Source organism: Lepisma saccharinum, chromosome 20, assembly GCF_977018435.1.
Source record: "Lepisma saccharinum chromosome 20, izLepSacc3.1, whole genome shotgun sequence".
Taxonomy (NCBI): domain Eukaryota; kingdom Metazoa; phylum Arthropoda; class Insecta; order Zygentoma; family Lepismatidae; genus Lepisma; species Lepisma saccharinum.
The window spans coordinates 29954873-29967440 of record NC_139248.1 but is presented as its reverse complement, the minus strand read 5'-3'; the positions used below and the strand labels follow the sequence as shown (position 1 = coordinate 29967440).

Below are 12568 nucleotides of genomic sequence, written 5' to 3'. Positions count from 1 at the left end.
ATGTCCTACATTTTGAACGTCACATAATTTTAACTAATAAAATGCATGTTTCAGTGAAATTATTTATCTGCTGTTGGTTTGATGTTTTAAGTCCACTTTATGCACAGTAAGTCTATTCGGGACTGAACCTACAGTTTAAAGTGGTATCAAAACCACTGTGTGCCTTCACTGGGAATGGAACCCGGGACCCCTTAATTACAAGGCTACAATGCTACCACTGTGCCATAGGGAGGCCCTATTATCTGCTGCTTGAATTTTTCCCTTACAACCTGTGCTGAAGAGCGATCCATTGAAGTGTAGACCTCCGCATCGCTGTTTGCGCTATTGGCAAACGAGGCACTCACGACCGTATGTCGGCACTGTAGACTGTGAATCAAGTGCGCAAATTTCCGTAACTTGGTTAAAGAGTGATTTATTTACTTAAAAATTTATGTGTCCTACATTTTATGACAACATGTCCTACATTTCCCTCATAGTAATCTAGTAAACCCTATGTGTAGCACATTTTGACCCAAAGTCTTTCCCCACTCTTTCCTTTCATTGGCACCCTCTCCTCTTGTTATCTCTTCAGGGTAGCGGAAACGGCCTCACTCTTCGCTTCTGTTGGCTGCAGAAAGAATGTCCTCTGCAATATATACTTGGCAGAAACGCTGTTCATTAACATATTTCATAATGTTGTTATATTTTTTAAACAACTTTTTAATTCTTCACATTTTGCTGTTACCTGTGGTAACACCTGTTACATGCATGCCTCACCTCTGATGTCTAATACAACTATATATTTTTTTTACATTAAGCTATTGAGCAATTTCAACATAATTTTTGCACTCAAATAAATACAAATTGGCACACTTCCATTTTTATAACTGTATGTTCTTCCTCATGTAATTCTAGGAGACATTTTAATTGCTTCTGGTGTGGTGGCTTACCTGGGCATATTCACGTCTGACTTCAGGGCTAATCAAATACACCAGTGGGTGACACAGGTCACTGAATTGAACATTGTATGTAGCGCCGACTTCAATCTGGTTGCTGTCTTAGGGAATCCTGTGGAAATTCGGCAGTGGAATATATTTGGCCTTCCAAGTGATTCTTTTTCCATTGAAAACGGAATAATTATTAAGTAAGTATCATTGTAATATTGATATTCATCTGTGTTTGTGTACTTTTATGAACAGATTTAGGCTGGGTAATTATTTATAGATACTTATTTGTTATTTGTCGGTGTAAATTTTGTGAGTATGTGGGAGCAAATACACTCCTCACAAAAAGTTTTGAATACTGTTATATTAGACATTAGGTGATAGGCACAGCCTTGGAATGCAACAACACATGGTATATGTCTGTCTACTGGACGTTCTTGTGTTTTCGCTGACATATGCCACCGTGCCTATCACCTATTGCCTAATATAACAACATTCCAGACTTGTTGTGTCTAACATAACAATATGTCAAACTCTTTGTGAGGAGTGTATAATTCCACACTAGTGATATTTAGTAAGAATACAACAGATTCAGTGCTCGAAGTGAGAGGGGATGCAGGTGGATGGTATCCCCCCATCTAGCACATTTTTTTGCAATGTATTCCCCCAATTGTCTCATTGTTGACATGTTATAGGAGCATCCCCCCCCCCCCCAGCTAACCCCAAGGCTCAACCAAACATCCCCCCAGCTAATATTTTCCACTTTAAGTGCTGGAGAGATTACTAGATTGGTATAAGCTGATACATGCATGTTACTTAAACTATTGTTTATTTTACCAAGCTGTTATGCACTATGTAGCCAAAAGTCACTCATTGCTGTTGTTTCCGAAGGCACCAGTCATGTTATTAATTGGATGTCAAACCTCTGTTTGCTGTTATTACATTGTTTACCCTTCACAGCAGCCTCGCCACTTTATTCTGGTAAACTGCTGATAGAGTTAGTTTCCATTCTTCCTGTAACATAGTGAATAGTTGATGTGTGTTCGTTGGTCAATGTTGGGGCTTGGAGCAGACCAGTTAAGCATTTGCTCTAGCAACTGAGATAGGCAAAATCAGAGCTGGCTCCATCGCTCAGTTGGTAGAGCAATGCGGTATGGTATGCCAGAGGTCTGGGTTTGAGTCCTGATCGACCCTACATCTTTTGCTTAATTTTCTACAAAACAAGTGTGTCTGTTGATATTATTGTACAGAACCTGCCAAATATACTTATGTTTAATATTTGCGACTATTTCTAGGAATGCTAGAAGGTGGGCCCTCATGATTGATCCTCAGTTACAAGCCAACAGGTACATTAAAAAAATGGAGAGGACAAACCATCTTGGCATTATTAGGCTTACTAGTGCAGATTATGTTCGCATCCTGGAAAATGCTATTCAATTTGGGCGACCAGTAAGTTACGTCCATATACTTTGCCATGTTGTGTATGATTGATATATCGTTAATAATTGCAAAATGTAAAAAAAGCAAGTTACCTATTAACATTTTGTTAGAATGTCTAGAATTTTCCCAATTGTCAAACACACCTAGGTAGCGGAGATGATTAAATGCACATGGGTTTAAGAACAAAGTTAAAAGCACATCTGAGCCAATACTGATACTTAAAAATCGTAATAATTGAAAGTTGTTCAAAATATTGATTAATATTAGTTTGTACGAATTCAAGTCCAATTATATACATTAATTTATCAAGGGTTTTGATTTAAAATACTTCAAAAATTTTCCTCAGGATATTAAAGTACATCTTACGTAATCACAAAGTCCAGTTTTCCACACAAAACTGGTGCAAAATTTTGCATAATTTCCAGTATAATTAGATGCCGTGAAACTGTCACATAGTATTTTTGCAAATCCTTAAAATAAAGGGGGAGAGGGGAAACCCTGAAAAATGTCCTCTTGCACTTGCATACATTCAGAGGTATGTGCTATTGTCTCGGTGCCTTAAATTATACCGGATCGTCAGTTACATGAAATGTGTACCAGATTTCTCCATTTTTCTGTGTTCTTTTATTTGCAATTTCCATTTTTTATATACATGATAGTATGATTTAATATCACTCCAGAATAAGGACCAAGACTTTTATATTTGGTGTTATAACCCTCTGCCCACAAAATGAGTTGGTATTATTGTATGACGTCTTGCCTCATTTTGATTGGCTAGCATGCTCAGAGCCATGAGGAAGAATCAGGACTGGTCAGTCGGGAGGCATCCGTTAAGGGGGAAAGAGTGGAGCGAGTCTTACTGTACACGTGAATGGTGAGTGTGGCTATGCGATGGGGGATGTAAGTAGATTTGGGTTCCTTTTAATTCTTTAGAGAGATATTTATTAATTTGTTCAATATTAGGTTTGTTATTTTCAATTGATAATTAGATTATTATAAGTTTCAGTATCTAGGAACCTAATCTATAATTCTCGGTCGTATGGCCGTGGGCACTACTCACGTATTATCTATCCCCCAATTATTAATTAATTAAGTTGTAGGATATAAATTTATTTGAATTTGATATAAAAAGAAAGGGAAATATAAACTAGATTGTACATTGTACATTGTTAATCTATTAGAATTCTATATTCTGGCATTGTTAAAAATAAAATTGAAAAGATCTAAGTTCTGGTTTGAATTCGTAAAAATAATTTCCTAGAAGAATGGACTGGGACAACAGCTTACTTTCACTGTCACTCTGTATACGGTAGATCCTGCTTTAAGCAGTTGAGATTGAGCGTGACTACAATGAGATGGGCCCTTTTTTTACAGCTTAGTTACAGTATCCAGAATAATTATTGGTTTACAAAGAAAAGCGTGAGTAGTAGTAGGATTATTTGCATTTAGTCTTGGTCACTGTGTATCCGAGATGAAAGCTTTGAAGTAGACCCCTTGAAAGACTAAAATGCCAAAAATGTATCAGCTGGTATCAGTAAATAAAATCCAACTTATACTTTTCCATTTGCGATACCACTGGTATCAGCCGAATCTGATTCAAAAATTCTGATAAAAGTAATTCTTGCTTAAAGAGTGGTAGTTTGTGGTATTAACATTCAAATACGTAGGTTACATACATACATTGGTATCGGCTTAGGCCTAGTTGAAAGTTAAGGATAAAAGAACTTGATGACCAGAAATGGTGGTAGCCGTATCCAACATGGCTACCAGATCTTTGAACATCAGGTATTTGTTATCTTTAACTTTTAACCTTGTTTTGAACCCATTTCCATTTGAATCCATTCTCCCCAATGCCGTAGTGGTAACATCATTGATTGCTTTGCAATCAAGGGATCCTGGGTTCGATACCCTTTGGAGGTACATTGCACAGTGGGTTCAGATTCCACTTTAAACTGTAGGTCCAGTCCCAATTAGCCAATCTGTTAGCACAAAGTGGACCTAAAACAACATTTCAAACAGACAAATCCATGTGTGCATTCAATCCTATCCCCTTTCCAGATAAAGAAACTTGCTTGATTTGAAAGTTTGGAAATTTGAAAGCTATGAGTCATTTACAAAAAGAAAATAGTGTTGATAGAAAGTAGCATATATTTGTGTTGGAAATCCAGGGCACCACAAGAAGAAATGCATGGCTGGGCATGGGGTGGGAAATACCATAGCTACAACTGGGTATACACTAGGAAAGGGACAGATTAATCATACTCTATTGGTATTGGCCGATATAGGCATATTTATGTATCGGTTTATTGGTAAAAATTACTGATAATTTGGACCTCCCTGATGGTGCCGTAATTAACATCATCGCCTTGTAATCAAGGGGTCCCTGGTTCAATGCCCGATGGTGGCACATGGTGGTTCAGATCTCACTTTAAACTATAGGTCCAGTCCCGATTACCATTACTGTGCATAAAGTGGACTTAAAACACCAACTCAATCAACAAATCAATGAATAAAAAATTACTGATAATTTTATTGATCCAATGTATCTGTATTGTACATACAATGTACAATGTATGTACAATATTCTGCCATTTTGTTATAATTTTTATGCATATAAACATATAATCTCCATTCTCTACTTTTTTAAAAAGGAAATGTTTCCATATGTGGCTTATTTTGCATTGCAGTCATCTGGTAGCATACATTTATTAAGGATGTTAATGAACCATTCAGGTTCTTCAAGGTTATCAGTAGCAGTAAATTTTGTATCAATACTTTTATCAGTATCATCCAAAATTTCATATCAGTCCATCCCTAGTATATACGCAACATATATTGAAAGCAAACTTATCAACCGAATGTCTCTTTCAACCCTTGACAAAATCTCGGAACGGTTCAGAGTTATTTATAGCATGGGCCATCTGAAGGTTGGAGAAACATAATAGTTATGGTTGTTGGTAATGGAAAAATAAAATCAAGACCATAGAAATATTTAATCCCTTTGAACTTATTATAACTTTTGCATAGTACTCAAAGTAGATGTTTTCAATGCAGAAATTTATTTATTTATTTATTGTTGGGAGGGTTGAGAAATTCTGATTTTGGGGAAATTCATAGAGTAAGATCATGTTCAGAATTTTTTTTAAGAATTTCTTAATTATCATAAATTCTCAAAGTTGGTACTGAAGAACGATTGCTTCCTGATGTAATTGATTTCTGGATTTATCCTAGGAAGAATACCATTTGTCAGAATTTCTTCCGTCCACAAAAAGGAAATCACCGTTCACTGTTCTTCTATGCTGCAAATTGCTTGGCTAGGTTTACCCTGCAACAACAGGAAAAGACAATGAGTTATGATTGTCAAACGTGCACTAGAGCAATGGGAATGCACACTCTATTGGCATTGACATGTGTGCATAGAAAGCAGTAGTTCAACCGGAGACCTGGGTTCGAATCCTTGTCTGGGCATGGACGTTCTTTGTGAGTGTCCCTTCATCAATATCATCACTCATCCTCATCTTTGCAATTCACGAAAAGTGGCAGAAAAGTGAAGTAAAATAAACCAATCAATCAGTACAGTCAATCTATAGAAAATACAGCAGAAGTACAGATATTTATTGACACCCTAATAAATTAATCTAGTGCATCTTGTTTAAGTTTTTTAACATGGGAAATTGATTATATTAGTGTACATTGTGTTTGTTTTCCACCTCTAATGATGTTCTTTTTGTGTGCAGGTTCTGTTGGAAAATATCGGCCAGGAGTTAGATGCAGTTCTTGAGCCTGTTTTGCTTAAGCAATTGTTTAAGCAAGGTGGAGCTTGGTACCTCAAATTAGGAGACTCTGTCCTTGAGTACAACACGGATTTTAGGCAAGTTCTTCGTAGAGTTGTACCAATAACTAATTTTCTACTAATCAGATATGTTCCTTGAAGAACCTGAGGCTTTCGTTATTCTTTTTAATTAAGAAAAGGAACTTAATGACTGCAATGGGTTTTGCCTTTGAAGAACTTCATGACCTTAGGATTTGGCCAGAACTCTCACTGAGGTCTCTGGCGTTGCTCTACCAACTGAGCTACTGAGCATGCCCTAGTTTCGCTTGACTTTTTGCTCTCACTGGGAGGATTGCGGGTGGGGGTGAGTTGCTATCTCCATTGCTAGGATAATTTATAGAGCTGAGCCAATACCACTTTGAACTGATAAGCATATCAGTGCTGATACTCTTACTAATTCCCATCATGCAGTGGTGGCGATTAGCCTGTCGTTGCCCCCCCTGACTTTTCACTACTTTTGCCCCCAGACACTATAATAAACCTTATCTACAAAGGGAAATATACTGCCTCTGCCCCCCCCCCCAGTTTTGGCACCTTGCCCCCCCCCCTCCCAGTTTTGGAACCCAATCACTGCCACTGCCATCATGTATACCAAATGCTTGAAAATTGTACTGTGTAAGTATGCCACTTCAATTATATGCATCCATAGATTTGCTTTATACTCTGTATTCAAGAATTACATTAGGATATTAAAATACATGTTTTGTAATCACAAAATCAAGGTTTTTTTTACACGAAACTGGTGCAAAATAAAAAGAAACTTCAAATTTTGTATAATTTCTAAGATTATTATAATTAGTTTCTCAACGTGTTATGCGGCATTTTTGAGGACCGCTCTAAAAACCAAAATGCCAGAAAAGTATCAACCAGTATTGGTAAATAAATTTCAACTAATACCTGGTATCGGTTGATGGATTGATTTGATTTGAATTTAAAATTGTGGGTGCGCCAGCACTTAGGCTATTTTGCACCCGTCAATTTATAAGGGGTCCAACCCCTTGCAAGAACTAATATAACATAACTGTGATGTCGTGTTGTAACTAAAATATTAAAATATTCTGACTTCGGTTAAAAGTTGAGACTGTATCGATGCATTCAGCACAGACAAGGTCAAACACAGGACAACACGAAAAAATTATACTGTCCATAGGGCCAGTCGCCAGAGCCTCGTTCGTCTGCAAAATGCAGTCCAGGGTGTACTACGTGGAAGTGAGGTTGACAGTTGGGTGTACTATGTGGAAGGTCGCCCCTTAAACCCTGGTAGTTGATAGATTGAATTAGATTATTTTATGTCACTATTCTGACACTTTGACTCATCACCTGGTATTGGCCGATCAGTATCAACTCGTCTCTAATAATTTTCATAAGCATCCCCTCACCTGCTTCTCTTGTCACCAATCTGATCCACACAAACATGTGCAAGCCTCAACCAAGCATTCGCCTGTCTAGGAATTTCCACTTGAAGCACATGAATTTAATTTATTGTGGAATTTGGAAAACTGAATTTTTTCTAGGAACCTTTAAAAATGTTTGGTAATTTCTTATCAAAAGAGTGCAATTCTAAAACTATTGAAAGTAAATTTAGTTGCAAGCTTGGACATGGGAAAGTGGATAGAAAGCTTCAGTAATGTTCATTTACAATTTTTTTTTCAGGTTCTATATAACTACGAAGCTTCGAAACCCACATTATCTGCCAGACATTGCAGTGAAAGTGACTATGGTCAATTTTATGATAACCACAGCTGGCTTGGAAGATCAGCTTCTAGGTTTTGTTGTGGCAAAGGAGAGGCCTAATCTACAATCAGAAAAGAATCGCCTCATTGTGGAAGGTGCAGAAAACAAACGGCAAGTATCAAATACATTTTTGGCACTAAAAAGTGTATTCTTTATTGTTATTTTTATTTAATAACTCCATATGTGTTTTCATCATTACTAAAGAAGATTTCACATTGAAGCGACAAGTAACGAGCAGTGGCGACGATTGGGTGCAAGAAACTGCAGAGGCAAGGTCAGTATAGGTGTGTTTCACCTATGTCACAAACTAGCATTCTCTACAACCTGCAATTTTACCTTCAATTTACACTTCTTTTTTACTTTTCTTCTTCATCTTAGGTATGGATTATATGTAAGGGTTTTCTCCAATTATTGGGAAGCGAAGTGTGATGCACCCAAAAATTTGAATTGAGATCAATCTAATTATCAAGAAATTCTATTTTGGCCCACAATTGCCACAAAATTAATGAAAATTTCACATTTTGCTTAATCTTTGCAAAATTATCAGTTGAGTTGGTGTTAGATCAGCACTAACATATAAATATGAGTGTGTGAGTGTATGCACATGTGCATGTGAGAGAGAGTTGGTGAGCGAAGAGTGAGGGTAAAGTTCTTCATGACAATACTTAGTATTTTCAATTGAACTGAAATTTGCTTTGATAAGGTCACTGTCACTTTTGGATAACTGTTACAGTAGTGTATATTGAGCGCTTCAACGCCACAAAAAGGATGAGGCCTTTTTTTTTTACGATTTAACCTCAGTTATAGCCTTTCATGATGACTTTTTGGTGGATTTTATAGCGTTCAACGACATTTTAGTGCAATTTTCATGACAACTAAATTTTCACAAAAGGATGAGTTCCTGGACAGTAATTGGACTTAGAAAATTTTCGATTGATGAAAAAAAAAAATTGATCCTTTTTTTTTTACAATTTAACCTCAGTGATAGCCTTTCATGACAATTTTTTTTTGTGCAATTTTCATGCCACGATCTTACGTGATATAACTTAACCTATTCACTGATTATTATTTTTTGTTTCTCAGTCTAAATTAACCTAAGTGTCGTAGCCTTTCATGACGATTTAGTTTGGTGCGGTGCAACTAAATTTTCTCCACTGCTTACTTGTTCAATATTTTTATTATTGTAAAGAATGGGGCACCGTGTCTCATTGTATAGTCTTTCAACGGCACACCTCGGGGCGTAAATTTCTGCTTCTACATGTATGCAAAATGCACTTAACTTCTGTTGTGAAGCGAATGGAGAGTCTGTTTTGCTGCTGTGATTAAATACTAAACCAAATCTTATTACATAACTATTTGTTAATACGATCTATATTATATCATCTCTATAGGTGGTCCATATTATGTGCAGGAGAATTTTAATAAATGTCTTGTTTCTCGAACCTGTGGCCTGTAGATTTGCTTTTGCTAGCAACAGAAACAGAAAATGGCACCATGTTATTCTATACTGATACAGGTGTACTGTAATCATAACAATTTTCTAGTAACAAAACAACAACAACAAAAAAAAAACTATGTCGAAAAGAAATGGTGGGGGACTTGTCTGTGTTGGGTCTTATTAACTACTTCACATCTGTACCCGCACAACTCATCAACTACAAGGCAACAATGTTAGGAAGTGTGTGCATGGTCCCAAAAATACAATTTAAAATCACTAATGAGACATGAACTCCCTTCACTTGTGTCTATTTGAATATGCGAAAATGAGGTACTTTGAATAATCGAGGAGAACAATCACAAAAAAGCTTGCAACGGTATAGAGAAGGGTCACAACTTCAAACTTTAGATGATTTTTGTTAATCTGCAAAGGCCCAGGGCGTACGGGTATCAGTACGAAAATGTGTAAAAAAGAGAAACGAGGCTATTTTGGCTAATGGCAATGATGAGGATGAATAATGATTATTTTGATGAAATTGATGTGGGGCACTTAGAAAACACACATCTGCTTCAAAGTGTATTGCACAAATAGCTATAATTGTCTCCCCTCCCCCCACATAAAGCAGTTAACAGAGGTGTACTTTTGTTGGTTTACGACTCTGAGGGCTTAAGTTACTATGTTTACCTATAGCTGTACATATTAAAAAAGAAATGACTTGAGCAATAAAATATAATAATACCAATCCTGGCCTTTGTCGGATGATGTAGTGGTAACGTTGTTGCAATCACGCCCCAGATGGCGTATAGACTTAAATGTTTGCATAACATGGAATACAGTTAATGGAAATGTGATGTTTCTAATATTTTATATAGAAAGCAGATAACAAGAAAAAGAAGAAAATAAATGTTGCGGTCAGATACGAAGCCTCAACCCAAACACATAAATGATCAGACAGGATGTCAACGATGCGTTCATAACGAACATGTGATTATTCAAAATTCAAATAGTGCAGTGGGAAACAACTAAGTAACTAACTCTCTAGACTTCTTAAACCCGAAGAGAGCAAATACAAGCACAAGCGTAAATAATTAAATAAGTCACAAGGGACTGAGACATGGTTTGAATCTCTTGGTCTAGGTATGGCACTAAGTTTTTGTGTGTGGACACAATTGATAATGGAAAAATGCCCTTCACCACGATAGCATAGTGGTAATGTTGGTCTTGCCTTGTTCCCATCGATATCAAAGAAAAAAACACTGTCCCCTATTAAGAAATACTTCTTGAAATTATTCAACCACTCTTCTTTCTCTTCCTATCTTCGTAACCAAAAAAAAAAAAGTGTGTGTTGACATGGGAAACATGCAATAAAAATGCATGATCAATAGTTAAGGTCAAAAGCTGGGCGGAAAGAATAAACAGTGAGGGTGATACACGCAAGCTTCCAGCTGTGTGATTTGTACAGAATTAAATACAAAATTGAGAGATGGAAGACTTTTGTTGCTAAACCTTCGGGTTTAAGAAGGCAAGAGAATTAGTTGGTTAATACGGAGCTAATTAGGAACTGGCATCCTCGAAGCTTCTTGCTGCAAGCCTCGCTCTTTACAAGTTTATTTCCGACATGATCCTCACTCTTGTTATGCTTTTTACAGATAACATCAAAAGCCGTGACATGCGATTTTCTGGCTCTTCTATTCCCAACACAAATACTCATGTTTCTTTTTATATCGCAACGATGAAGATAATTAGTACTATATGGGGGTTCGGTAAATCTCAGACTTCCAAGAAAAATAAACTCCTGTAGGATTTTCCGTGTAGCAGTGAGACACGCTAGCACCGTAAGTTGAACTGCACATAACTTAGATTTTATTGAAAAGTAAGCAGAAGCATTGTTGGAAGCAGTTTGAAGACTGAAACGGCTATGCAAGGACACTTATTATAATGTTAATATTTCAGTATAATGTTTTCAGAATTGCTTTTCGATAATGTTCGGTACTTAATTTAATCAATTGTTAGACAAAACACACATTAGAATTCAAGGACGGAAAATATGAACAGAGAATGAATGCTTTTGAGTAGATGTGATATTTAAAGAAGGTGGCTCTTCCATGATAATTTTTGGAAGACTATACAATGAGACACGGCGCCCCATTCTTTACAATAATAAAAATATTGAACAAGTAAGCAGTGGAGTAAAATCCTTTGTTTGATTTTGATGTGAACAAAAGTTTTAGTCCAGGCATTGATCTGATCCCCCTTGTCCAAAAAAAAATAAGCTCCGGTCCCATCTGGAGATTGCAACACTGATATGTCCGTCTATTCAGAAACACCCAAAAGTTTTAACATCCATGGACAATACCGTACAGCAGCTGTTGCGTCCCCCATATGTAAACTTTTTTTTTCCCTCGTTAGCTGAATGCGAAGATGAGGATTGGAAGATGCTCGAGACTCCCCGTTCGTTCGGGTATAACATCTTTCCTTTCTAACACTCCATTTTTTTTCTGTAAGAGGGGCATTTCTTTAGATACCAGGAGCACCTGTCTGATGTAACCACTCTCGATGTCACCTCTCTGTTTCCAACTTCGCCACTGGACTGTTAACAAAGCCAACTTCTACGTAATTCATAACCGTTGGGTGATATGTAAATATATTCAGCAATACTGAAAACTCACAGACGTGATGATGATTCAAGCAGAGGAAATTACTTTTGCATCACGATACAGCCATATGCATGTAAAAAAAAATTTTCGTCACACACAGGCAAAGAGGTAAAAGGTAACATTTCTCTCCTTCCCTCGCTTTTAGCCATCTTCAAAAATTAGCATCCAGTGTCCTTCTAGATAGGAGGTGAATTTTGACTACCGAAAGTATTGAAATCAAAGTGTGAATTATTTGTTATGGTCTCCCTCCCTTCTTCGCATGCATGTTTCATATCACGCTCGCTGACATTGAAATAAGCGAAAACACGAAAAACTTTTTTTTTTTATTGCAAGACAGCACAGGTTATAACTCATAACTAGGTCTGTTTTTTTTTTTAAAAAAAAAATCGTCAGTCCATATGACAATGCTTTTGTGACGTACACGCAAAATATCTGTTGGTTGCTGTCCGTGATGAATTTTTTATCCCTGAGAGGCCGGGGACAGCTTTTCGCTTTCCACATTTACAAACAAATATCGTTTACAATAATACCTTCGCTAGAAAGC

The 12568-nt window shown here is 36.8% G+C and overlaps 1 protein-coding gene across 1 annotated transcript in view; it reads left to right on the top strand.

The window, feature by feature from the left end:
• Dhc36C (Dynein heavy chain at 36C) overlaps positions 1–12568 on the top strand; it is a 369284-nt gene that overhangs the window by 286798 nt on the left and 69918 nt on the right. Inside the window, exons 46-49 of the mRNA XM_083142304.1 lie at positions 895–1123; positions 2219–2372; positions 6101–6234; positions 7849–8040. Of these exons, the coding sequence (XP_082998430.1) occupies positions 895–1123; positions 2219–2372; positions 6101–6234; positions 7849–8040 (709 nt within the window). The remainder of the gene's footprint in view (positions 1–894; positions 1124–2218; positions 2373–6100; positions 6235–7848; positions 8041–12568) is intronic.